We start from the raw sequence: 27618 nt of genomic DNA on the forward strand, positions 1-27618 counted from the left end.
TAGATAACTCAAGCCAAGTTTATTTGTACACAAGCATGTCTCAGAGGGCTTCACAGATGCGAGTGGATCTTAGAGAAGGAGGACAACGACAAGTATTCCAATGAGAAGGAGCTTTGGATTGGAACGTCCTGCCTCCGACTTCTTTGATAATTCTAGGGACAAAGAAGAAGGGAGATTGCATATGTCTGGGAGAATAATATGAGGAATGGAACATGGAACCAAAAACTATTTCAAATACTGTAAGAATGGCAATTGAAATAAACACAGTAAATGAAACAATGGTGAGTTCTAGGCATGGGTCGATTTCTGGTTTTACCGGTTCGGTTCGGTGTATAAGCACAAACCGGTTATCACGTGCGAACCGAAAAAACCTTTCAGTGTTAGTGCTTGGTTGGCATACCAGCTTAGAGGTGCATTATCGCCACCAACTGCAGTCGCATTACAGTAATTTATGGGGTACACAAATCCCCCCCCCCCCCGATATACCGGTTTGATACGTTTTTGGGGGGAATATCGAACCGGTTTCAAAATTTTCGAACCGACCCATGCCTAGTGAGTTCTATAGCCTATGGACATCTCAAAACAAATCTACACACCAAATTAAATATAACATTAGAGGCTAGATAAGTGTCAGAGGTGTCAATGTCAGCATTATAATCAATAATAGGGAGTATCAACTGAGAAATAATTATTTTTCTGATTTGGAAAGTAAAACAATGATAAAGTAAACTCAGACAGCCATTCTTTTTATAATAAAATATATTTGGGGCTTAAAGGAGAGTTCGGAGTCAATCCCAAATCCAAGATATTTGAATGAATTAGGGCTGTACCCGACTCAGATTTGTCTGTCGGCCCAATATGAATATTCAACTATTATTTTTTTCTTTGAGAACCCTGAAAATCATGTAGACAACACACCAACGTCTTTCTGAAGCAATGAGGCTTACTGCTTAACACAGCATACTTGCCAACACTCCCGATTTATGTGGGAGTCTCCATATTTTTAACCCTTTCTTCCGCTGTGCTCCCGATTGGTAATTTCTCCCACCAATAATCTCCCAATTTCATAGTGATACAACTCAAATGGTTGTTTCACAGTTTCTGAAATATGTCCAGACTGTAGGATGTGTCGTGGTACCTGGCAACCGCACCAAATTACCCTGCCTGTGTGTCACTGCACTCACTCAAGCTCTAGCGTGATGATCATCATATGTATACACTCAATGGGCTCTGCTTGCTTTGCCACTGAAAATGGATGAAACAGGTCCCAAGAAGAAGAAATACAAGCTATGGTGAAGTGGAGTGCAAAGACCTGCAACAAACACATCTTATGAAAAACTAGAAATACCGCATTGCGGATGTATGCCTCCGCCAACAAATCAGCAGTCTACATCCATAATGTGGAAAATGGTCCTACCCCTACTGCTAAACCACCCCCATCCCCACAACCACTCCCTCTACCCACCCCTTAAACCTCGACTCTTTATGACCTTCCTATCCCTAGCTACGGCCCCTTTCCCCTAGCCCCACCAGCCTCTCCCACCATGGTCCTTCTCACCACCCAGAGTCCCCTATCCACTCCCTCTACCCAACCCTTGAACCCTGACGACCTTCCTATCCCTAGCTACAGCACATTTTCCCTAGCCCCGCCCCCTTCCTTGACCCCCACACCCATACCCCCTAGCCACTCTCTCAAGCCACCCCACGAACCCCCGGCCCTCTATGACCTTCGTATCCTTAGCTATAGCCCATTTTGCATAGGTCCGGCCCTTTCCCTCACCACGCCTCCTCCCACCACCCACAACCCCTACCCACCCCTCAAAATCCCAACTCTCTACGACCTTCCTATCCCTATAGCTATGGCGCCCTTTACCTAGCACCGCCACCTTCCTTGATGGAAAGGACGGACATGCGGCCACAGTGACCTTGAACTTTGACGTTTGTCCAACAAAATCTAAGCAGTTTATCTTGAGTCCAAGTGGATGTTTGAGCCAAATATGAAGAAATTCCCTCACGGTGTTCCTGAGATATCATGTTAAAGAGCCTGAAACAGGCGGTCGGTCGTGAGGTCAGAGTGACCTTGAACTTTGACCTTTGACCACCAAAATCCAAACAGTTCATCGGTGAATCCAAATGGACGTTTGAGCCAAATTTAAAGAGAATCCGTCAAGGCGTTCCTGAGATATCATGTTAACGAGCATGAAAATGGTGGTCGTGAAGTCACAGTGACCTTGAACTTTGACCACCAAAATCTAATCAGTTCATCCTTGAGTCCAAGTGGATATTTGAGCCAAATTTGGAAACGGTCTCATGTACATGTTGTGACGTGCACTCACCACATTATACATAGCCGGAACTACTTTCCTGACAAAACCGCTGGGCACAGTGATTGCACAGTGATTGGAATGTGTATTTGGTGACTTAACGGGGTAGGCTAGCCAGTACCAGGGCACCACCAGCTTACTTTCTACGGGATGCTAGGAACATGCGATATTTCTAGTGTATTTGAAATAGACATGTGTGCATGTCCAAGTAGGATCATGGATTGTATTTTGTAATAGAGTGCAGGCTTACTGTTCTCTTCAGGAATGGTCGTGGTGGGACAGCCTGTTGAGACAAAATATATTTCATGGTAAAATTAGGCATGTGAATCAGACACACGCACAAATATGCACATACAGTATGCACCTCGAAAGAGATAGTCATGTTTAAAATATGTTTGTGTAACCTAAAAATAGGTTTACAATAGCCACATATAACTTACCAGTACGCTTGGTAGGAATGATTTCCCCTGCATTATCTTCTACATCGACAGATTCGACACGACTCGCTCCTGAACAGATAATGGTGATCTTTCCTCCAGCGAGGCAACACACATCACACTGCTTAGTGGGAGGGAGTCTGTCAGAGCAATCAGGAAACGTCTTGTTTTTCGGCACCTGGTACAAACGCTCCTCACCATGCCATACTGACTGCAAGTTTGAACATGTGTCATCATCGCAGGCAAAACAGGTGTCTGGATTAAAACAAGATACAAGTCCCAAATGGCTTTAGTGTCCAACAGAAAACAAAATACTTTTCTGGGTAAATCATAAAGGTCTGTCCTATTTCTCATCAGTGTGAGAGGATGATGGCTATTATGAATAAATTATTTGAGGAATAGGACTTGGATAGTTTCACTAGGCTGTTTAAAAAATAATAATCATGCAAAGCATCAAAGGTTTACTTTGGTAAATGAGATCATGTTTTACACTTCTGAGGGTAAATTATCTCATACTCTATCAGTTTAAATATTTCACACCATCTTCACTCCAACACTTAAAAAAAATAGGAATGTAATTAATTTTGACTACATCATAGAATTTCAACTAATCTCAATCAGTAAATTATACAATATGCATGATAGTGAAATGCAGTTCTCTCCACATACCAACAGGCCTTCCAACTACACGAACACATCCAGCCACCACATAAACTGCAAGAAGCACGTTGATTGTCATTCTCCCCTGGTGTGGGTAATATAGTAGTCTGACTCTGGAAGAACATAATTGAAAACAGAAAAGAAAAGATTTGAGATACAAATGTAATTGTTAAGGGGGGGGCACGGCCAAATGCTAATGCTATTTGGTGGGCCTGCCTTGGCATGGAAATGTTTGGGAACCCCTGCTTTAGACAGACTTCTAAGAATTTTCAGGCCCCAATTACGTTATGTGTTATGTAAACGGAAGGCATAAACACAACAAAAGTTTGCTGTTTTATGCAGGAGCGTTGTTGTGTAAACTAGGCCTTAAAGCCTCCTGCTTTCGTGACACGCCAGCCGCGCCACACAAGCTGGCAAGCTGGCACACCGCTCCTCAAAAATGTGACTCGACGCCACTGACTCGAACAACGCAAATATAATATAATAGATAGTAAAATAATATAATGTAGATGGGGAGATAACAGGAGAGAGTGAAAGCTATTATGCACTACATTCTCTCGTTGGGTTAACCTCTAGTCAGCACAAGCATGTTTTTCAAGTTTCGCAAGTTGTAAACTAACATGGATCCTGACCGCAGTGGTAACTATTTAAATGACACACCCAGTAACATTTTAAATTTGATCATACCTTGACGTCGAAATGATGAAGTCCTGGCTATGGTGGATGTGATGAAAGGCTCTGAGAAATAAATCTTTCGCTTTCACCCCCGCCCCCTCCCGATGTCACATGACCTCCAGTTACCTTTCGACATAAGTTTTCAGACTCCAACTGCCACATATTGATACTTTATATAACAATATAGCTAACAATATCCAAAATCACTATCAATAATCAAATTGATTCGCGATCATTTTAAAAACTTATTGACAGGATAGCCCCCTTGAGATGTCACATGTCATTTTCGAGGGGATCCTATAAACACAAATACAGAAAACACATACACACATATACAAAACAGCATTGCAGAACATACACTACCACTACCCAGATACAGACAGCTCACTCACCCTCTCCCACCCACACCCACAGACTTCACATAGTAAACAGGGTTGGTTACATTTGGTTACAATTGGTTACAATGACAGGATAATAAATCAATTACTTCACAGTGCCAAAAGGAACGAAGAGCGACCGGTCGATCGAGAGCTTTGCTTTCTGGCTCAGCTCTCTTTTTGTCACAACAGTGTGGTAAAGCAAACACAGTATCGTTCCTGCTGCTCCGATTCTCTTGAACAGCATCTCATCGCCACTAATTGAGACTCCGTAGATTATTCTTATTTGCTCAAATTAATTTCCGGGGTCAGGTCACTGGCTGATGGGAAATCCTCATCGCACAGGAAATGTCAACTGGAAATTTAAGAACGAAATACAAAACAGTAGTTAAATGGACTGCATTTAGCAGTGAGTGCTCCATCAAAGGAAAGCTGGAATCATGGATGACAGCTGAGTTTGCTGCTAAACAGATTTTTCTTTTCATCATCTCCATCCTACTAGCCACCAACTAAGAAGAAGAAATTTAGGTCTGATGAGTAACGATGACCTGACTGAATGAACTACAGAGTTTCTGGGGTCAAACTTTCAAAAACCAGATCTTCCGCTGCCATTTGGGGCTGCCAGAGCAGAGTTGCCCAGTGCAGCTTCAACGACGGACCCAAAATAGATGCTGGAAGTGGTGAGCACCTGCACAAGTCCCAGTCCCACCCTGACTCATAGGAACAGGAAGTAACACCCCAGAATACATTCACTAACTGTGGGTTCTCTGACCCCGAAAGAGCAGTGGATAAGTTTCCACACTACATCTTCTGAAAAGTGTCAACTGAGCATGAGGAGCATTATGATTGTGCATGAACAGAGGAAGGAGCAGAGAAAGTGTGCTTGTAGACCAGGGAGAGCTACGTTTCCAGACGTGCACAAATGAAGCTTGGAGGAGATGGTGTGAGTTGACCAAACAGGAGGCACAAGAGACTTTTGATGGGTCACCTCTGGTTTTTCAATGGGAAGAGCAGAAGCAGAAGCAGAAGGACTCCTGCACACAGACGCTGATAGAGCAGAGCAGCAGATGGTGCAGAATAGCAGATGGTTATTATGAACATTATTATAAGGGTACAATGTGGCCTTAAGGCAAAAAAATAAAATAATAATTGGGTGCTTTTAAGGTCAGACATAATGACTAGGGTTTGGAATTCATCAACTAGCTGTAGGTGCTGTTCACTACTGTAACAATACTTTTGTTAGGACAGAAGATGAAATGTGGAGTCATTTTTCTCAGTTTTAGTACTCAGTTACCGCTCTCTTCCTTTTTAGACCAGCAAAACAACTCAAGTTCCTGCCAGTATAGATATTTAGTCAATATTGTTTATGTGAACCGTACCCAAATTGTGACATTTAGCTGATGTTCTCCTCGCATTAGTGTGAATAGGGCTTAAGATTCTGGTTGTGCATTAAGCATAATGAACACATCAACATGTGATATAAAAGCATTTATTAGTTTTTGGCATGTTACTCATTTCAAAATCTAAACCTTGGGAAGAATGCATAAGCTGCTAAATATAACACACATAGAAAGTATTGGCCCCACAGTCACTGAACATCCCATTTCACTGAGCTGAAACTGGCAAACATGAACGGTGAACACTTTGGATCCTTAGGGTCTCTTGGGCATTTCTGTTCCCAAAACAGTCTTACATAACTGTTTAGGTGGGTTACTCGTTTGGTCTCGAATCATGTAATCAATACATTAATTACAACCATTGGTTCAAAATCAAATGATACAAATCTTCAGCAGAGAGGAAACCCCCACTCAGTGTGAGGCTAACATTGAAGCTGGTATTAGAAATGCACTGCCCTTTTTTGTTCTCTCAGTATGTGCAAGCATTACATGGAAGCACTGTGTGGGAATGTGGTGTTTAATAATGTTAAAATGTTAATTACTGTAGATACCGAGTTCGCTATACATGAGTGGGATTTAGTTTATGCTTATTTTTTTCTTTTCTCTTTGGCGAGCTACATATTGATGGCCCGAGATCTCTAGCTATTGGGCATCCTTGATATACATGAAGTCAAAAGGTTACATGAGGTTTTAATGGCACAGGAGAATATGGTATAAAGGCTGCATGTGAGCGAGTTCACAGGATATGTATAGTTAATATACATAGCAGGATATGTATAGTTAATATGCATAGCATGATATGTATAATTAATATACATAGCAGGATATGTATAGTTAATACTGCAAAGCATAGTCAGTCCACTAGTCCTTTTTTTTTCTTTTCTGATTTTTCTCCTATTTTCCCCCCAATTGTACTTGGCCAATTGCCCCTGCTGGGCCGGTCGTTGCTCCACCCCCCCTGCCGATCTGGGGAGAGCCATAGACTAGCACATGCTTCCTCTGATACACGTGCAGTCGCCAGCCGATTCTTTTCACCTGACAGCAGGGAGTTTCCCCCGGCAGGACGTAGCACGCGGGAGGACCTACAATACTCCCCCAGTTCCCCTCCCCCCCCAAACAGGCACCCACGACCGACCAGAGGAGGCGCTAGTGCAGTGACCAGGACATGACATTGATTTCAAACCATAATGTCATCCAACCCTACATCTCTGGTAATACTAAAAACTGTTCAGAGCAACCTCAGAAGTTATGAAACCACAATCAGGTTCCTGCTGACCACTGCTCAAACTCAGGGCATCCAGAAAAGGCTTCAGCCTCCATTACAAATAGTCAGTGAACTCCGTGATGCTCAACTTTATCGATTTACAGCAACCGGCCCTAGAATAACGTGTACTGGCATATGGGCACAGCAACAGCTGGGGGCACTTATGGGACAGCTGGGGGGAAAGCGGCGTGAACCTGGCGTCACACTGTCCTCCCAGCAGTGCAGCAGGGTAAGCTGCTGGTTTTGTAGGCTCACATGAGCCTGCTGATGGTGGTGGAGAGGAAGTCCTCGTAGTTCATGCGGATGTTGCCCGTCATGGCCGAGTCCTTCTCCCTGAAGGCCTGGGTCATGCTCTGCAGCTGGGTGCACACCTGGATGAAGCGGTCCAGCTGCATGCCGGGTCGCCCGCCTCGCACCGTGAAGCGCCCCGCTAACATCTCAGTGAACTGGGGACTCAGGTTGTAGCCCATCTGGGCGAGAGCTGAGGAGAGGGATGGAGGAGCAGAGAAAAACGCTTTGCATCAGGACGCAAACAGGATTTCACGTCAAGGACGCCTAAACTGAGACAAATTAGACCACAGACCCCCCCCCCCCCCATCTGATAATATTCTGTCCCAGGGTCGCCCGTCTGATATTTGTTTTGGCTAATGTTTTATTATAGAATGTATGATGTAAGATGTATGAAACCCATGACCAAACTAGTCATACATTCTGTCATTGTGTTACTTATGGGTGGAATTATAGTGAAAACAAATTATCCACCTTTTTGCTGGGGACCCCCTGGAATCCCCTCAAGGACCCCTGGGGGTCCACGGACCCCACTTTGAGAACCACCGGTTTATGGGAAATATGGCCTTACTTTTAGAGACGGCACAAACAATACTGCCGGTGTGAGATAGAGGCTACCAATCGTCTCAACCACTGTTTCATTTGTTTATGGTAATTACACCAACGCATCGCAATTAATTTGACAATGATATATTGATGTTTAAAAACACTAGTGTGTAGCAGCATTAAAACACACACACACACACACACGCACGGTACCTTGCTGTAGCTCTTGGCCACTGATGGAGCCTGAGCGGTCGCGGTCGTACTGCTGGAACAGAGCTCTCCACTGCTGCATGAAGTCCCACAGTGCTGAGAAACCAAACAGGTCCATGCGACCCGACCGCGTCTTGTCAAACATGTCTAACAAGAACCACAAAAACATGACACGTTCAATCACACAGCTGTCACTTTCCTTCAGTTATTGTTCAAAACAGTACAAATATGAAGTGCATTTCTCTTATGTGCACTGCAGATGCCCTGCACACATTATCAAAAGGTGATACACACAAGTCACACATTTCTCCTTATTGACTGGCCTCTCATGAATAGTCCCAGTCTTTCTTTACTTAGCAAGTGCGACTGGAATGTAGGGATACTCACAGGCTATAGTGTGATCACGGGTTAGTCCTGACTAGGCTTACTGACTCCTGGTTGAGAGGTTTTCTATTCAGGTCTGTGAGAACTTTTACTCTGTCATCTAGGAATCTTTTTGTCATACTCTGTCTTACTCTTAATACCTTCATCACACCACTGAGAGTCAACCGCATGGAAACACACCTTACCTTCCGTTTGCCTTTCACACTGTCCCCCCCCCCCAGTTTTCTCCCCAATAGACTACTTGCACAACTCCACTACTTCCTGAAATGAGTAGGGCATCTTGGTTTCCTGTCCTACACTATTGGATGAACTGATTAATGTCAGGTGTGCCTGACTGCTGCAGTCACAACAACAGTGATCAGGCACACCTGACATTAATCAGTTCATCCAATAGTGTAGGACAGGAAACCAAGATGCCCTACTCATTTCAGGAAGTAGTGGAGTTGTGCAAGTAGTCTATTGTACTTGGCCAATTCCCTGTTAGGGTGTCCGGGTCATTGCTCCACCCCCTCTGCCGATCTGGGGAGAGTTGTAGACTAGCACATGCTTCCTCCGATACATCAGCTAGGAGTTTCACCAGCATGTGGGTCGGAGGATCACGTTATTCCACTCAGTTCCTCTCCCAGGGTACCCCGGGCGCCCCGACCAACCAGAGGAGGCACTAGTGCAGCGACCATGACTCATACCATTAATCCGGCTTTCCACCCGCAGACACGGCCAATTCCGCCTGTACGGATGCCCGACCAAGCCAGAGGTACTGTAATACGGGGGCTCGAACCTGCAACCCTCATGTCAGTAGGCACTAGGCAGGGGGTCTACCGCTGCACTACCCGGATGCCTCCTAAAATATTTCTTCTCTCCTCCCTGTAGCCATTTAAATCCCTCAAAGTATTTGACATTGTTTCCTGCTTCAGGAAACAGTCAAAGCACAGTATAACCAGAGACCTTTAATAGAGATTAGAGACACCCCACTCCAGGTTCCACCAATAATAAGAAATGGTACTCTTCCGGTCTCCTAAATAGGCATGGTCATCAGCTTGTGATTGGCTGTCTGTCAATGTTATGAACCTTCATTGGCTGACCTGTCTCCTAAATGGGTGTGGTTAGTGGCGAAACCTCTGTGGCACAGAAACAGGAAGTGACTGGAAGTTGGGGTGTCTCTATCTATTGTCTCTGGTACAACCGGTTCTTCAGCAAGCAGCCGACACTCTGTGCAACTGCTGGACTCACTGATCATCATGAGGCAGGTCTCGTCGTTGAAGGCGGACCAGTTGGAGTTGACCAGCGCCTGTTTCAGCTCCTTCAGCGTGATGGAGCCGCTGTGGTCCGTGTCCACCGTCTGGAACCACTGGTACGCCTCCTGGTTAACACCAGGGGGGATGTTGCCTATATGGACAGGGGGGAAATAGCGTATTTAGAAGCTGGAGAAGGGGCAAAAGTGTTTCAGACTGACTTTTAAGATGCCAGCCTACAGAATATTCTTTTCCTAGCATGTTGTCTGTTTCCATCATTGCGTTCTTCTTCATATTCATCTTTGTGGGCCAACTAGTTTAACCTGTTGTCTCTACTATTTTCCGTGTTAGCAAAAAGCAATAGTAAAAGAGGAAAGGAAAGGAGAGTGAAGCTTTTAGGGAAGGAAGTAGTCACACACTCTGCCTCATCTCTGCCCTTTCTTTCTTTCTTTCTTTCTTTCTTTCTTTCTTTCATTTAATTAAAATGGTCTAAGTGGTGTCTCTGGGCATGTGTGTCATGATTGTGATGTCATCAGTGATGTCACTTGAGCAATTGTGATGTCATCATCACTGATGTCACTTGAGCAATTGTGATGTCATGGTCTTTTACGGCAAGTTGGCATCGTTGACGTTGCATTATCGCCTCCTTCTGGATTTATCCATCCACTGTTTCCCTACATTCTCATCATCAGTGATGTCCTGGCTGAGGCTTTATATGTGGTGGCAGTATAAGTATGGAGAAGAGGACAAGTGGCACATCATCTCCAGTCTAAGAAACATGCCTCCACTGTGACAGTTGAAACTGTGCTGTCTTTCAAACAGAAAGCTGAGCTGATCACAAGTAGTAATACATCTGTGCTTGATTCAAACCTTTGCCTTGGTGTTTAGCCATCAATTTGTAAAATAGTTTATTACATTATGGCACATAATGAATTGACATAGAGGTTATGCCAAAATACTACTGCTACTAAGCAGATTTTAAATGCATTTGTCATAAATGATTAGTGGGCGATGATAATATATTGGCTTACTTGTTGGTAGAATGTATGAAATGGGCAAAGGGCATTTTAATTGTGAGATTCAAAGGATTCACCAAATTTGAAATACAGTAACGGTCAATCACAGCTGTAGATGCTGATAAGAACGCCACTATTCATAATAAATAAATAAAAACAATCCACAAGTAAGTGAAAGTTGATAAGATAATGACTTGGAGTAAAAAATGTATTGCCTTCCGGGCCAGCTAAGAATTACATTTCAAAAGTAGCTTTACTGAACCTTAGTTATCAGTATTCAGTACAGTGTTCACAGCAGGAGGGAGAACCTTAGTTATTAGTATTCAGTAGTGTGCACAGCAGGAGGAGGGAGAACCTTAGTTATTAGTATTCATCAGTAGTGTTCACAGCAGGAGGAGGGAGAACCTTAGTTATCAGTATTCAGTACAGTGTGCACAGCAGGAGGGAGAACCTTAGTTATCAGTATTCAGTACAGTGCACACAGCAGGAGGAGGGAGAACCTTAGTTCAGTATTCAGTACAGTGTGCACAGCAGGAGGAGGGAGAATGCTGATAAGATTATTTATTGGCTTAGGCCATATTGTGAAAATAAGGTAGCGGCGGGGTCAAGGGTCGAGGAAAAGTCATCTCAGTGTGAGAGAGAGATAGTCTGGGGGCAAGACACCTGCAGCTGAATAAATGCAAGAGGAGAGGGAGACTTAGAAAATCTGGTGTGGCATGAGAGGAGAAGCGGAGGAGGCAGGGCTGACTGTCAGAAGAATGAATGGGGCGAGAGGGATGGGTGACACTTAAGGCCAGGCCCTGATGGATTCTGTCCCTGTGGGGAGTGATAGCAACACACGCTATCAGGTTGTGACTCAGCCGCTACAAGAAACAGTGTAAACGCACGCACGCACACACACACACCCACGCACGCACACACCCACACTTTACACTCTTTACCCATCTCTTTAGCCCTCACTCAGTATTACCCGAGTCATCACTCCAACCATGTAATCCGGCTATGGGGCACAAACTGAACCCTGCCTCTACATGACTGTCTGAGCCATAGAGTGTCCGTCATGCTCCATTCATCATACCAGCAGAGAGAGAGATACAGACAGACAGACAGAGAGAGACAGAGAGAGGATGGGGAAAGAGACAGACGGAGGGAGGATGAGAACCTATCTGCAGTCTCCTTGTGTTCAGAGGATGCTCGCTCGCTCGCCTCGACAGTCAGCTCACATTCCCCCGGGCAAGCACACTGTGTACATGCTAACACAGCTCCACTCAGCCTATACTCACTCACCTGCAGGAGCATGGTGTCCATACGCTCCTCCCTGAGGCTGTCCTCCATAGCCCCCATAGTGCCCGGCGGGGGCACCCCCCGGTCCAGGCCCATAATGCCCCCCCTGTCCCGGGGCTCCATATCCCCCGTAAGGCGCTCCCTGTGGACCCGCTGCGCCTCCATATGGAGCTGACGGGGCAGACGCATATGGACCCCTTCCACCCCCGTATGGAGCACTTGGTGGTGGGTTGCCCCCTCCTGGTGCTCCATGGTAACCCTACAGTGACAGACAAGGGCAAGGTTCGCTGAGATACATACGAGGAACATATGCGCTGTGTTGAACTGGATGGAGCTCATTAGACTAGCCTCTCGTGTGAGATTAAAAACACGTGAACTTTAGAAGAGGAGCCTGGATAATGGTTGACACTTTTATGTAAGTACAGGCACTTGTGCTCCATAAAGTTTCATGTGGACATGTAGAGAGTCATTTAGTTAGATTTTATATAATTTTACCGTTTCATAAAGTCACTGAAGGTTGAAACAGATCCTGCATGTTATTATCACAGCAACTATAAGTAGAATACATTACAGTCATGTCAAAATAACGTTACACTGACTTCAAACAAACAACATTTGACTAAATTAACAGCCGTTTGAAACAATCACATCCCACTGCTACACACTCAAACTAACGCTACTGTAACAATCGTTAACCAGTTAACATGAATGCTACCAGCCTTGCTTTTTACAAGCCAAACAGTTGTAGCAGCCAAATGACTGGTTGCTTGTTTTACCGTGAGATAAACCGTTGCCTACAGCTTCATCAAGGCACTAAATCAGTTAATTAACTTATTATAAAGTATTGAAAAAAGCAGCATTTCATTACCTGGCCGTAATGGAAACTCATGTCGATCCGAGAACAGATTTACTTCCTTCAACAAAGCATCCGTAAAGGCGGCAACAGCACCGCCCACTCAGGCGAGTTATTGGTGCATGTGCCTGTCTGTCAAAACAGCACCCACACCCGCTGCTCCTGATTGGACGGCTAGAATGGAAGAGTGATGACGACGGAACAAGTGAGTCATGCAAAAGTACGTCACGATACGTCATCCTACTCTACCGAAACCGCCCTAATCCCCATTGTCACAATCCCTTACATAATCTCCTTTTGGAATGGACGGTATAGTAGAGAATGTGCCTTGGAAAAGTGTGGTCCGCCTTGCCACTCAGATAGGCTATTTGATTACCAATAAAGTGAGATAAGTTACTTTTAAATTAATACACAGGTTATACCCAGCAAAATCCTTTCTTAACACCTTAAGTGCCATAGCCGAAATAATTCGTCTTACATAATCCAACGCTTAAGTGCCAGAGCCGAAATAACTCGTCTTAGATAAACATTTTTTTTTTTTGACGGTGGTACATCAATCAACAACTTTTACATCTTCGAGATCACTATTGGAGCAAGATAATGTGTATAATCTATTTTACCGACCCACTAAGTGTTGACAGTGCTCCCCCAGACGACCGAAATCAAAGAAAAAACTGCCGCGGGACCAAGCCGTTCAAGGAAATGCCGTGGCGATTTCACAGTAATCCATTCAAGACTTGTCTTGCCTGAGAGCGGCCGCGCACCGGCAGCAGCACACAGAGAGCGGAGAGCGATTTGCAAAATAGATCATAGGTGAAACACACTTTGAAACACCTCAGAAAGGCCAGAATCAACATCTGCCCATCGCCCACGCATTCCCCGGCCCATCTTGACTCGCACAAGGAGCGTCCGCACGCAGGCAAGCAGGCAGACAGGCACACAGGCAGGCAGCAGCAAAAGCGCTTCTGACACGCCCGCTGTACAGCCAGGAGGAAAAGACACACGGAGGGAGGAGTTTAAATGAGAGGGGTGTTTCCTGTTGTTATGGAGGAAATTACTGTTCAAAACTATTGTTTAGAATGTCTGACGGTCTTACTGATGCCAAAAATGAATGGTTAAAGTGACTGTTTCACAAAAAGCCATTTATCTCTGAATAAATTTCCAGACGCTGAAACCATGCTGTACTCAACGGCTAATATCTACATAACTACTAACTCTGCAAACTAACTCTTTTAGACAGAGAAAGCACACATTCTATTAGTTATTTTTAGATGATTGGTGTTCATGAATTCTTAACAGAAAAGAATCCTCGGCTGTTGTAAAATGAGCCAGAATCGTCAAAAACACCCCTGGCACAACTTACCTACAGGAATGAAAACATGGCTGGCATTCAATGTGTTAAAAGATATAAGCGGGACATTGAGTCTGAGTGCTCATTTTGTAAATATTCTGATGAAAATGTCTCACATCCGTTTTGGAAGTGTTCTCATACAGAGACATTTTTGGTCAGAGATTCTGAAGTTCATCCACTTGTATCTCATCTCAGATTTTTCTTTGGTGTATTTGATTTCACGATGGAGAATGAGGGGACATGTTTTATAATTAATATTTTGCTTTTACTTGCTAAATACCACACCCACAAGTGTAAATTCAGTGGTTCTAAAATCTAAAACATTCTTCCCCCATGTTTAAAAATGATCTCACTGAATATATGGACTCCATCAAACACTCAAAGAATACCAAAGCAATATTCGGACTGTGCTGCTATACAACTTATGTGACCTCATGAAGTGCCTTAGCTGTTGTTGTTTTTTTCTTATTATTATTATTTGCATGTACCCCTGAGCCTTGTATTGTAGATGTTGTCTTTGTGTGTTGTATCTGTTTTTTTTATTATGGTCTTTAATAAAATGTAAAAAATAAAATAAAAAAATAAAAACTGCCCTTCCCCTCTCTTCACATCTTCTATTAATTTAAAAACAGCCTGTCAACTCCCCATAATATTCCTCAGAGCATGTCAGAGGTACTTCATACTAGTGTGAGTTTATTGTGAACTCTTAGTATTTTAATCCTTATCTTAGTATTTTAATAGTATTTTTATTTTTTATATCCTGTGGTAATCCTGATTATTATTACCCTCAATAATAAGTTTATACTGATATTATCTTCTTTGTTTTATCTCTTATGATATCATAATACTATTCCTATATTCATACAGGCTATGCTACTTAAGTTATGCTTTGTGTCCTACAGACTATTTTTTAGTAATAAGGGCGACCTTATGGCTACTTTCTGCCTTCACAGTCAGAATATCCGTCCATACTTTGACAAATATTTGACTTTCATACCTGAACCTGGTGAACAAATATATGAGTAATATAGCACATGCTTAGCTTAATTGTATGACTAAAGAAACTACAATAATAATTATTGCAAAAAGGGTTTCAAATAAAAGACGCACCAACACATTTTCAGAGCTTTATATATAACAACAATAAATAGTAAAAATGTTAAACAATTATATTCTGAGAAGTTCTGATGGTAGAATTTTACTTCAAGTCTTAAAAGAAAGGGGGAGAAAAGTACAGTAGGCTACAATCTAGTCGCGGAGCGCCTTTTGGTGGCATTGTTCAAACGTATGACTTTGTTCATATTGCATCTTTCAAAGTGTCCTCTGGAATCAAAAGCACCTTCGAAGAGTAATAACTGCCTTGATGTTTCATATATAAGTGCTCTGGTCTGCATTCTTGTGCTTTATCTTTTTTATTCATTAGGGGGCAGTGTGCATCTTCAAGGAAAATACTGATTTACATAACTTAGTGTCTTTCTACATTTTCTCACATGATATAAAATTATGTTTACATGGTAGCCTGATTGATCAACCTGAACCTAGCTGGCAGATAACACATACACTCTGATTCCAGTAATAGGCTAAATCATTTCAAACTCATGTCACTCCCTCTGTAATCCTCCTCATTTGAGGTATATATATTTACATGGATTGTGAGTTCCTGCAGAAAGTCATTTAACATGATGACATTTACTCAGAGCTCATCTGGGAATCTTTGATGGATATCTCTGTGATGAGGAGCAATTCTCCAAAAAGTCTGCTGAAAGCGTTTGCTGTATGATGTCATCTTCCAACAGACAGCTGCCAGGTTATTGTGCGTTCCAGTTGCACTGGGAACTTGGAAGATCCCAGTTGAGTGATGTCACACCGGAGTTGATCACATTCCAGTAAAACAGTCGGGAAACCAGTCAACTCTTGCCGCCGCCGGGCTATAGCCATAACAGTTGATGACAATGCATTACACGGTATTTTGCACATACTGTGTACAAACACCGCAGCAACATGTCCACAGATAGAAGTTAGACAACTGTGTGTACAACTGATTTAATGAGACACGAGTAAGACAGAAGTGCTAATAAACAGTGTATTACTACAGCTTTAACTACCGTTGAAGCGCAGAGCTGCCATATTGGATTTTGAGCTCGGAGCTGGTGAGGTTCCCCCGAGTTCAGAGCAGGGAATGCCAGTTCAGGTGACGTCACAGACGTGAACCTACAGACGTCACATGACGTGAACTGGTGAATTCCTAGTTCCCGGTACAACTGGAACGCTGCACAACTTCACTCAGTCTTTAGACTCGATTGCACTGTCACATTGTGCATTATTCTTTCTTGGACGGCCTTTCCTCAGCCTTGATGTTGCTGAGGTTCTGGATGGACGCCGTGTTGGTGGGGTCCACCCTGACTGACGCTGTGGACCTGAACTCTGACCTGGGTGCGGCCAGCGGCGACATCTCGTGACTCTCTGCAAACATCCTCCTGTCCGCCTCCTTCTTCTTCCTCAGGATTTTCTGGATGCGCATGCAGATGAGGTAAATCATTTCACAGATGCACATCAAGATGCAGAGGGCGGAGGAGACCACCATGAAGATTGTGAAGATCCTCTTCTCGGTGGGACGCGAGATGAAGCAGTCCACGGTGTTGGGACAGGGCGGCAGGGAGCACTTGGACAGGCGGGGCATGTCGTAGCCGTCGTAGATGAGGTACAGGATGTAGAGGAAGCCGGCGTCAAAGCCTGCCTTGAATATCAGACTCACCTACAAGAAGACACATGAGGGTTACATGGCTCTGGCAGGGACGCATTTTAGACAGTTTACACTGACTTCAAGAGGGTTGAAATTATTTTTCAGGATGGTTCCGGGGCGGCAATGTCATTCTGCTACTGCTATTATTGTGGTGAATGTAATGCAAAAGTAGTGTCATAAGTAACGAGTTACTCTACACAGACAGTAATATTGTAAAGTAACTTATTACTTTCAAATGAAAGTAACTAGTAATATGTAGTATATAGTAGTATACATTTTGAAAGTAACTTGACAAAAAAAAAAAACTGTCTTGTTTTTATTTATTATTATTATTATTATTTATTTTTACCAATCACAATCGCTCTGGACGCGCATGTAGCTCAAGCCTGCAACAGCAAGACAAAACACTTCCAGTGAGAATCTTCAAAATAAAATCTGAAACACTAAGAGCTATATACAGTATTCTGTTCACTGAAAGAACGAAGCAGGCCTGCCTTATTGCATGATCCAAATCATCGTCAAAACTTGCCGTTTTCACCATGTAGGTTGCTAGCTCAGAGGTTGTTGTTGTTGTTGTTACTATAGCGACAGCAACTTGGAAAACGGTAACAGATCGCGTAAGCGTAAGGGCCCCTCTCCTGCCATTGGCGCCATCTGAAATGGACGGCGGCAATGGCAGGCTTATACTCACAGCCTACTTCTGGACAAGTAGAATCCAAAAAAGCAAAAAGACCAAGGCACTCTTTTCTTTTAGATTAAAAGTGCCTTTGGCATGGATCTCTTGAACAATCCGAGGCGTTTTAGCCACAATGCCTTGGTGCCTTGGTGCCTTGACATTTTTGCCTTTTTTAAAGTCTAACTTCTGTTTGATCAAAGCAGAAGCACCAGAGCTTCTCTGTTCAGATAACTCCTGCCTCCATATGCTTGGTTCTCACCAGGTAAGTCCACCACAGCCCCCCTCGTTTCTTCCCGGGGTTGGCGTACAGGTGGGTGCCCTTGTGCGAGGCGGTGTACTGTATGTCCTTCTTCTCGCGGAACTTGACGTGGCCCACCACCATCAGGGACGGGCAGGTGACGAAGATGAGCTGCAGGGCCCACAGGCGGATGTGGGAGATGGGGAAGATGTGGTCGTAGCAGACGTTGTTGCAGCCGGGCTGCGCCGTGTTGCACACAAAGTCCTTGCTCTCGTCGCCCCACACCCGCTGGGCGGCGACCACGAACACCATCACCCGGAAGACGAAGACCATGGAGAGCCAGATGCGGCCGAACACGGTGGAGTACTTGTTGACCCCGCTGAGGAGGGCCTCTAACGCAGACCAATTCATGGCTGCTGCCTCAGAGGAGGAGGATGGGAGAGCTCCTCACCAGACCAGGGTGCAGCTAGGATGAAGTGGGTGCTGATGAAAAGATCACAAAGTAGATTAGGCAAAGGACAGTAGTTTATGAATATTCATTCATTAGATAAAGAGCTTTGCACTTCCTTAGTCTACACATAAAATAGCTCCTTTCATATACTTAAAAAAAAATAGAATCAGGATTGGTTACTTTAAAAATGCATTACATTATGTTACGGGTTATTTCAAAATTGTAAATCAGTAATGTAATGTAATCCAATGCCAGATGACTTCTGTGCCATAACGATTTAGAACACCTGGCACTGTCTGAGTTTTTTTTATTCCTCAAAGTAATCTTCTATTTTTCCATTATACCCAGTCCTGGCCAGATTAAACATTTTTGCCCTTTTCATGCAGCATGAAAAGAAATCAAAATAACTTTTGCTTTTGAAACCGTGAATGTCAATCATTTTCACATCTGTGGAATATTGCATTTACCACTAAAAGGGTTAACCTACTTGTGTTTTTCTCACAATGTCGCAAGTCACATTTCTTTCACTTGACATATATGGCTATTCCTCAATGCTGACTTGTTTGTTCCACTGTATATGAGCTTTATGCTAACGCTATTCTCCAGAGAAATACCTGTACCACTGCTGTGTAGCCTACTTCACTCCATGCTGCACAAATAAACCTTTCCAGATGGGAGACCCACGTTTGTCATCATTCAAAGAACCTATAAGATACGCAATCCTCTTCCCCACACTAATCTACCCCCAGTCACAGCTGATTCGTAACAGTGCTACTCTCTCAATGCAGACTCATTGAGTGAGGCACCATCAGAGCCTCCCTTTTCAATAAAGACCATCCAGTATCCTCCACTCTATTACATGGCTATTTGAACAGTGAGCCTGGGCAGCCCGCCATTGTCATCGTCCTCATCCCAAATGCCAGTTGCATTCTTTGTTCTTCAGAGAGGACGGTTAAGGAATGGCGTCTGATTCATGAATGCTAAGCACGCGGCAGCACCATGGGAACCGTGCTCAGAGATTCAGTCAAAATATTACCCAGTGGATTCTATAGTAAACGTGGGTACAATTTAAAGGTGGAACTCTTATGGATCAAGTCGTTTGTGCATAGTTTGTTTGCTGTGCTCGTTGTCGTATCGATCCGTTGGCTATCGATATTTGTTTTTATTTCTCTCTCACATATGGGGTTTGGAGGATGGGTGTTTGGTTATAAGTGTGGGCGTGTGTGTATGTGAGAGAGAGAGAGAGAGAGAGAGAGTGTGTGTGTGTGTGTGTGTGTGTGTGTGTGTGTGTGTGTGTGTGTGTGTGTGTGTGTGTGTGTGTGTGTGTGTGTGTGTGTGTGTGTGTGTGTGTGTGTGTGTGTGTGTGCGCGCGTGTGCGCGTGTGTGTGGTAGATTGATTGAAAATTAAATTTCAATAGGCCCTCGCAGGCTGGGTTTGGGATGGGAGCTCCGGAGTGACAGGTGTGCCTGGTTTTAAAGAGGCTGAGTGAAGGGTGTAAACATCTTTGATATACACTGATCTGATTCGAGTGTAAACACAAGAAGGCTCTGCTTCACTACAGAGGGGCCACGACGATTCCTCATGGATTAGTTTCGAATGCGGGTGGTGCTGCTGCTGCTGCTGCTTTTATACACGCATCTCATTCCTCTGGCCTGACAGAACAAGCTGGATAACCTCGCTGCCAGGAGCTCCAGGGAATTTGAGATTGAGAAATTTGAGATTTGGATTGAGAAACTTTTTTTTCTTCAGTGTCGCTCGCTCTAGAGACTGACTGAGTTGTCCAATCAGTGACTCTCGCGCCCAAGATGTCTTCCTATTAAATGACAGAAAGATTTGACTTACTGAATGCCTGCAAAAACACTCAAAGACCATCGTGCGATGGGATCACACCAGCCGCCACGCCCACGACTTAAAAAAAACGTGAAGCACTGATGGCCTAAAGGTTAGGGAAGCGAGCTTGCGACCGTAAGGTCATCGGTTCAATCTCCGGGACCGGCAGGATAAATCTGGGTGGGGAAAGTGAAAAAGCAGCGCTTGCCCCTCCCTCTCTCATTACCACCACTGAGGTGCCCTTGAGCAAGGCCCTTAATCCCAACCGCTCCAGTGGAGCTGCTCAGTGCCGCATATCAGACTGTGGTTGTACTGGTCAGCTTCCAGGTATGAATGTGTGTGTGAAGTGAATGTCATGTGAACAGGGCGCTCCGGGGCATGTCATAAAAAAGGAAATGCTATTGGGGCCTGATGAGTTCAGAATTATTCGTCTGGCATTGGGATTGGGGTTCAAATTTGCACAACGTGCACAATCATACGTACACACTTGCACTTAGAAACATGTAGTCAATGCATGCACACAAATATAGGCTATGTGCTGCAGAATGTGATTTGTCTCTGTTCCTCTATTTCACGCACGCACGCACGCGCACGCACGCACGCACGCACACACACACACACACACACACACACACACACACACACACACACACACACACACACACACACAGATTTTGGGTGACATTGAGCAGCGACAGAGAAGAAAAAAAGCAGAGATAAATAGTACATCTTTCTCTCAGTAGGGACGCCGAGCTAGAGCACAATTTCTTTTCCTATGTCTAGACCAGGGTTGGGCAACTTTGATGATATAGAGACAGTCACCATTTTTAAGCGGTGCAGCCACTTCTTTAAGTGACTTTGTGTGTGTCCGTCCTTCCGTCTGTTAGGACACATGCTGTCTGTTCATCTGTCCGATATATGCCACAGATACGGCAACCATTTTAGGGCATCCTCCTCCCTCAGACTATTGGCTATCATTCCTCAGTCTAAGCGTTGTCAGTTCTTGTGTCTCCTAGTAAACCATATCGAGTGTGCTCTGAAACACCTTCAGTCCTCACACGAAAATGCTGTCATTCTTCCTGCATTACTGTTTCACTCCTCACATGTCAGTCATCGCACAGTACGCCGTCACTCGTCAGTCATCAGTCCTCAGTCATCAGTCCAACGCTTAGACTGAGGAATGATAGCCAATAGTCTGAGGGAGGAGGAGGCCCTAAAATGGTTGCCATAACACGGACGGTCTGTCCTGTGGGCCCCAGCCCCACAATCGTTGATTGGTAGATAGAGCGACGACATCATTGTCATCAATGTCAGGTGGTGGCCAGTGGTGACTGATGATGTCATAATTAGTAAACAAACACAATCATCAAAGTGATGTGACTGATGATGCCATGTTGCACAATCATCGAGTGGGCCAGTGGTACCTGATGACGTCACAACGTCTATGACATCACTGATAACCCGACCTGCAACACCTGCACAGCTTACTTCTCCACTTGGTGTGATTCTTTCCTCACTACCAGAGGGCCAGATTGTGCACTTCCACCAGTAGGATACTATAACCCCTCACTCAATTACCCAATGATATAACTATAAGGCCAGCACCGTCTGTCTCTGTGTCTGTCCTTCGCGTATCTTGAGAACCGTTCGTTCGTCTGATCGACGGGGTGCAGTGCGAAAAATGAGCTCCGCACTGCGGGCCACCAGTTGCCCATCCCTGCTCTAGACTGCAATGCTGCCTTCAGACAGCTCAGCCTCTTCGTCTGTCTCCGTGTGTTGGCGACGTGTCTCTTTGTTGTGACAGAAAAGACACATCACGCTCTCTGCATTGAGAAACCTCAGGTATGTGATCCAAGTCACACCGTCACTTTTGATTCTCATTAGAGAAACCAATGAATGACCTTCAAGTATTCTCGGCTTCACAGGAACATCTTGCACCGCTGTCTGTCTAGCACCACTGAATGCGATGTCAACTGAATCGCATAGGCCTATCCTCTTTGATATTCCGCAAAGCATTATGTTCCGGGTACACAGCCAGTGTGCTTGACTGGGACTTGCTCTACAGGTTGAGCTAGCTGCATACCTTTCAAACACTAAGCCTATGGTGCTTTGCGTGTGTCAATATAACATGGGCCATCTCAGTGGGGTGGGGGAGGAAGTTCCTTCTTGTTCCACTCTCCCCCCTCACTGTCTCTACTTTTTACACTCTTTTTGCTGTCATTCATTGCTTGACTCAAATATCTTCAACCTGACCTTCAAGATCTCCCTTACAGACTCATTCAAAGTCGTAAAACACATCAGCCAAAGGAGTACACGAAGCTTAAGGAAGACTGTATGATATGTGTTCATAGTGATCCCAGTTATATATTCTGTTTTTACAAGTGTCTCATACCTTTACACACCAGGACTCAGTGCTTTCTTTGACTTACAGAGTTCTAGGTCCTCGACACATTCTTACATCTGCTATCGAAATGAACAGAACACGCATTCATCCAGCACCTGCTGCCCCAGCTCTCTAAACGCTAACTTATTTTGTCCATTCCTTTTATTCATCCGTAGGCTAATATACAACTGGAAATGATATTTCTTTCTCTAAGGTGCTCAGAAAAGTAGACGAGCACACGGCTTCTTACCTCGGGATGCAGGGAAAGGATGGAAAAGAGATGTTTCCGGAGTAGCGAGGCAAAGTGCGAGTGGCCTGTGGTCGGTGCTACTGTAACTGGGCTGGCCTCACCTGGATGTGAGGAGGTGGGTTTGGCTTTGAGGTGTGGAGCTGCTACATCAGGAGTGGGAGGGTGGGTGGAGCATAGGACAAACACACACACACACACACACACACACACACACACTGACAATTCCACTCTGGACCTGTTTTGCATGTGTTGGGACATGACTCACTGCCTCTTTGTATTTTTAGGGAAGAGATAGGAATGGCAAGTTGTCGCAGAAAGTAAAAAGGACATGGGAATGGAATTATGATTAGATATGGCGAAAGATAGGCAGCTGTTGGGAAGGTAAGCAGGCAGTCAGCCATTGTTCTACTAGTCGGACTCTGGACATAATTTTCAGGACTCGTGACTCGACTTGGACTTGAGCACTGACTTGGACTTGACCTTTCATGCATTCGGACTCGGAAGTTGGAGACGAGGACTCTGACTTGTTAATTGATAAAGACTTTTTTGTGTAATAGCCCCTAATAATTTGCCACGAGATATTGATAGCTATACTAATACAGACACATGTTCCACCTACATGCGGATTCACGCTCATGTTCAGTAGGCGACCTGGACTCAGACACTGGGGACTCGAGACTCCGTTCTGACTCGAGTTGTAGTGACTTGATGACAACACTGCAGTCAGCTGACTTGACAGACCAGAACTGAGATCTGTATGCAAAGCCCTGGGGATGCTGTAATATGGAACCGATGCAAATGACCACATTTGAATGCAAAGGGTGGTCTGTGGGCCGCACCTGGCTTTGCGCGCTCCTCTCAGGTGTTTCACCTTTAGAGCCCACTCATGTGTCTGCTTCACCAGCTTATTTCTGATCCTCTTATTGATTGTAAATGAAGGCGAGGGGAGATGGGAATTCTTTAAAGAGCATAACGTCAGCTCAAAATGAAAGGCAAATAAAGATAGAAATGGTAGTCCTGAATACAAAGTGAAAGGAAACCCTGTGATAATAACATTCTTAGAAGTCGGCACCTTGAAATAACGTGCACAAGATGTTTATCATGAAAATTATCATGTCAGGAAAAACAAGTTTGGCGATTTTCATGTTTAAACTTCAGTTGAAGGATTATATGCTCCTCTATAGTCTAGAAAATGTTACGCTCACTTGGCCCTCTGAAAGTGCCTGCATGGGTCCAGACCTTGGAATTTTTCCACTCCACCAAGTTGACTGATTCTGGTCTGGCATCGTGACATGAAACAACGGTTTCTCAGTTGAAAAATGATTGGTCCAATGAGCGCCCGGGGGGGATTAACAATTAGCCAATCAGTGCCACAGGGGGAACTACAGTATACGTTGGTCTCTAATGATTGGTTAGGGAAAATCAAATCCCTCTACCTCACAGAAATCGGTAGTGGAGGCAGGGTCAGACTGAAGAAGGAAATGATTGTAACAAGTTGACAATTCTGATATTAGGGAACCTCTGAACCCCTTTCAAAAACCCACTGGATACATTCAGAAATGCATGGTAATAAAGCTAAGGCTGTTTTTCTTTGTCCCTGAAAAGATGACATATTGGCGATGTGACGTTTTGACCTGATGATGAGATATGTAACAAAAACAAAGTGAAATATTAACCCATACATACCCCTTTGTGTTGCTTATCAGTGTCCATCTGATCGCCTGGCTGTCAGATTTCTTCTTCTTAACCAGCCTATCTCAGATGGCTAAACATAGATCATTGCTCAATGTTCTCAATAAATAATTACAGACAAACATGAACCAATTGGTCATTACATGACAGCTGAATCACATAGAACTGTTATAATAACATTTGTGGCTTCCTTCCTGGCATGTCCCATGCATTCCGCAGGTGGGAGGGATCTCTCTCAGTTGAACCTGTCCTGTTTGGGTGTTTTTTTCGTTGGTTGTAGTTTCCAGGTGACACACCGTCTCGTTATGCATGAATACAACAGAAAAGTGGGAGCAAACATGGATAGGTACACCAGTAGACCGAAATAAGCAGGTAGGCTACACCCTCAGGCACACACACACACACACACACACACACACACACACACACACACACACACGCGCGCACACACACATGCACACACACACACACACACACACACACACACACACACACACACACACACACACACACACGCAGATATCTACTGTATATGCAGTATGCACAAGGGAGATGAAAGCTGAAAAGGTTCTGCAAACAGAGCAGTCAGAAGTTACTGGTCGTCACCCATATAGACCCTTTTCATGGGGGCCATTTTGTGTCGAAAAGGCAGGGTAAACACAGGTGTAAGCAAAACAGTAATGGGTTTCCAACTTCCAATCGTAGAAGTTGGAAACCCTCATTAGTGTTTTGTTTTTAGTGTTTACCATGCATTTTCAACACAAAATGGCCCCCGTGAAAAGGGTCTATATGGGTGTGTGAGTGTGTAAGTGTGCTGTCAACTTGTCATCTTTGAGAGAGTGAAATAGACAAAGACTGAGTGACAGTGACAGTGTGATATATAGGTTCAGTTAGGGTGTGCCACCATAGTTTGCATAGTTCTTTGTCCCTTTAATACTTTAATATTCACAAAGCAAGTTTCCTCATGTGGTTCCAGTTTTACATAATAGCCAAATGCCTTTGTTTTATTTGTAATAAAAATATTGCACGTTAAAATCACATGACACATAGCTCAAAACCGTACAGTCTGTGCTGTCCCCCCTGCTTGGGCTTCTGCTCCCATCATGCTCTCATGCTGTGGAAGGGAATGGCCAGCACAGGAGAAAGATCAGAGGGGGAGAAAGCTGAATGGTGTTTTAAACAGACTCTGCCCTGCTATGCCCTGCTTTGGCCTCTAGAGAATGCTGATGCTCCATCACGACGTTACTCCACTTTCCCTGTCAGGCTGGGTGGGGGTGGGGGGAGACTAGCTGGTGACTGGCTGGTGAAAGAGAACAAACAGAGGCAGTATAATACCAATTCTGATGTCTGGTTAAACTTACTTTCTTTCCTTTCATGTGCTATGCGTAGCAGTTTAACACCAATTCATCATTGCCAAATTAATTTTGAGACATTACAGGTGGCGCTGTTCTACCAGAGCAAACGGAGCTAAAGCTTTCAGGGATTATCGCAGTAGCAGATTTTCGTTTATTGTCTTCAGCAGAGCAAAAGGGGAAAGAAATATTTGACCAAAGAAGCAAAGATCCTCTTTGCAACAGAAGGCAATTATACTGTTTATGTGACATTTGTTCTTGTTTTTGAGACACATTAGAACTATTTAATGTGTTTTTTTAAATGCTACACACAACGGCGTTAATCACCATACTATACTGAACCGAATGCCCAACAATGCTGTATCTGCCCATGTGATTGGTGCTTATGCTGACACAGTCATCCAGTCTAGTCTCATGCCCTATCTCTCTCTGGTCATGCCCACAGATCCCCCCCCCCCCCCCCACACACACACACACACACAGTTCCCCCATTTCTACAGGCCACCCACTCCCAGTCCCCCTTTCTGCAGACCTGTCCCATTACTGTCACAGTCAGTGCTACAGCTCGGGCTGTCCCTAGTGTGTCACAATGTGTGACACCGAGGATCCCCACACCCTCCCCCGCCTCACCCCTCCCGCTGTGTGTTGTGACAGCACCATGTCTGCCCCGCCACTGTGGATGATGTCAGGATGCCCTGAGGTCACCATCTTCTCTCCCTCTGTGTGTGTGTGTGTGTGTGTCTCTCTCTCTCTCTCTCTCTCTCTCTCTCTTTCTCTCTCTCTCTTTCTCTCCCTGTGTGTGTGTTTCTCTCTCTCTGTCACTCTTTCTCCATTAGGCAGACGCCACAGGATGATCGCCTGTGGAAAGGTTTGTCAAACTGTGAGGAGACGTAAGGGAGGGCTGGAAAAAACACACCAAATGACATGTGCTTATTAAAGCAGGAAGACATATAATCCTATTATTTTGTTGATGTTGATTTACAAGGATGTACAACAGTGGTTCCCAAATTAGGGTACGTGTACCCCTAGGGGTACATGGAGGTACTACAGGGGGTACTTCTGTGAGAGGGGAAAATGGAAAAAATGTAATCAATCATGAAAATAAATGAAGCGTTAAAATGAATCTGCACAGGAGGCACTAATTGCAACTCTCACTCAATTTCTTTGTAATGTTATATTCTTCAAAAGGTGGCTCATTCAACTGCAAGAGAAAATATATGATAAACAATGAAACGTTAAAATGAATCTTCTCAGGAGGCACTAATTGCAACTCTCACTCAATTTCTTATTTTCAAAAGGTGGCTTATCATTCAACTGCAAGGGAAAACTATATGATGCAGTTTTCTCTTGCAGTCAGGCCAATGACATCATCAGCAATGACATCGTCATAAACACAGTAACACGACCCCATTTGAAGGCAATATGCCATCATTACCGATGAGATCACAAGTGCTCGAGTGATATCACTGATGACATCAGTCACTGATGACATCACAATTGCGATGACATCACAATTGCTCGAGTGACATCCCTGATGACATATCACTGATGACATACCATAATCACAAATGACATCAAAATTGTTCAAGCGACACCACTGATGACATCATCACTGATGACATCACTGGCAACCATGATGATGTAGATGTACCTATGTGAAAATGAAGCAAAAAAGAAGTTCCCCCAAGGACGATTTTGCATTTG

At 44.3% G+C, this 27618-nt stretch overlaps 2 protein-coding genes and 1 long non-coding RNA gene across 3 annotated transcripts; all 3 read right to left on the reverse strand.

Annotated features, from left to right (window-relative positions):
• On the reverse strand, positions 1 to 4191 carry LOC310784561. The gene is made up of 5 exons (XR_014553130.1): positions 4109 to 4191; positions 3431 to 3534; positions 2765 to 3016; positions 2575 to 2607; positions 1 to 152 (listed from the first exon to the last, which is right to left on the reverse strand). It is a non-coding gene; the product is annotated as an uncharacterized lncRNA (long non-coding RNA).
• Positions 4192 to 5953: 1762 nt separating this feature from the next.
• pef1 (penta-EF-hand domain containing 1) lies at positions 5954 to 13013 on the reverse strand. Its single transcript, XM_083646176.1, has 5 exons — positions 12963 to 13013; positions 12098 to 12353; positions 9793 to 9948; positions 8182 to 8325; positions 5954 to 7615 (listed from the first exon to the last, which is right to left on the reverse strand). Exons 1-5 carry the CDS (start codon positions 12981 to 12983, stop codon positions 7386 to 7388), a joined length of 807 nt encoding a protein of 268 aa, XP_083502302.1. The 5' UTR covers positions 12984 to 13013; the 3' UTR covers positions 5954 to 7385.
• A 2416-nt stretch (positions 13014 to 15429) lies between these two features.
• On the reverse strand, positions 15430 to 22976 carry gjb9b (gap junction protein beta 9b). Its single transcript, XM_083646740.1, has 3 exons — positions 22871 to 22976; positions 17977 to 18438; positions 15430 to 17053 (listed from the first exon to the last, which is right to left on the reverse strand). Exons 2-3 carry the CDS (start codon positions 18364 to 18366, stop codon positions 16619 to 16621), a joined length of 825 nt encoding a protein of 274 aa, XP_083502866.1. The 5' UTR covers positions 18367 to 18438; positions 22871 to 22976; the 3' UTR covers positions 15430 to 16618.
• Positions 22977 to 27618: the final 4642 nt, after the last annotated feature.

The sequence above is a fragment of the Poromitra crassiceps genome (genome assembly GCF_964638095.1).
Source record: "Poromitra crassiceps genome assembly, chromosome: 11".
Classification (NCBI taxonomy): domain Eukaryota; kingdom Metazoa; phylum Chordata; class Actinopteri; order Beryciformes; family Melamphaidae; genus Poromitra; species Poromitra crassiceps.

What these genes read in the sequence shown, in the direction of transcription:
- pef1 (XM_083646176.1), bottom strand. Translation starts at nt 12,983, where the DNA reads ATGAGTTTCCATTACGGCCAG. An exon ending in TGGACACCATGCTCCTGCAG is followed by an intron (nt 9,949 to 12,097) that starts GTGAGTGAGTAT and finishes CTGTCCATATAG; the next exon opens with GCAACATCCCCCCTGGTGTT. An exon ending in TGGCCAAGAGCTACAGCAAG is followed by an intron (nt 7,616 to 8,181) that starts GTACCGTGCGTG and finishes CCCTCTCCTCAG; the next exon opens with CTCTCGCCCAGATGGGCTAC.
- gjb9b (XM_083646740.1), bottom strand. Translation starts at nt 18,366, where the DNA reads ATGAATTGGTCTGCGTTAGAGGCCCTCCTCAGCGGGGTCAACAAGTAC. An exon ending in GGCTGTGGTGGACTTACCTG is followed by an intron (nt 17,054 to 17,976) that starts GTGAGAACCAAG and finishes GTCTTCTTGTAG; the next exon opens with GTGAGTCTGATATTCAAGGC.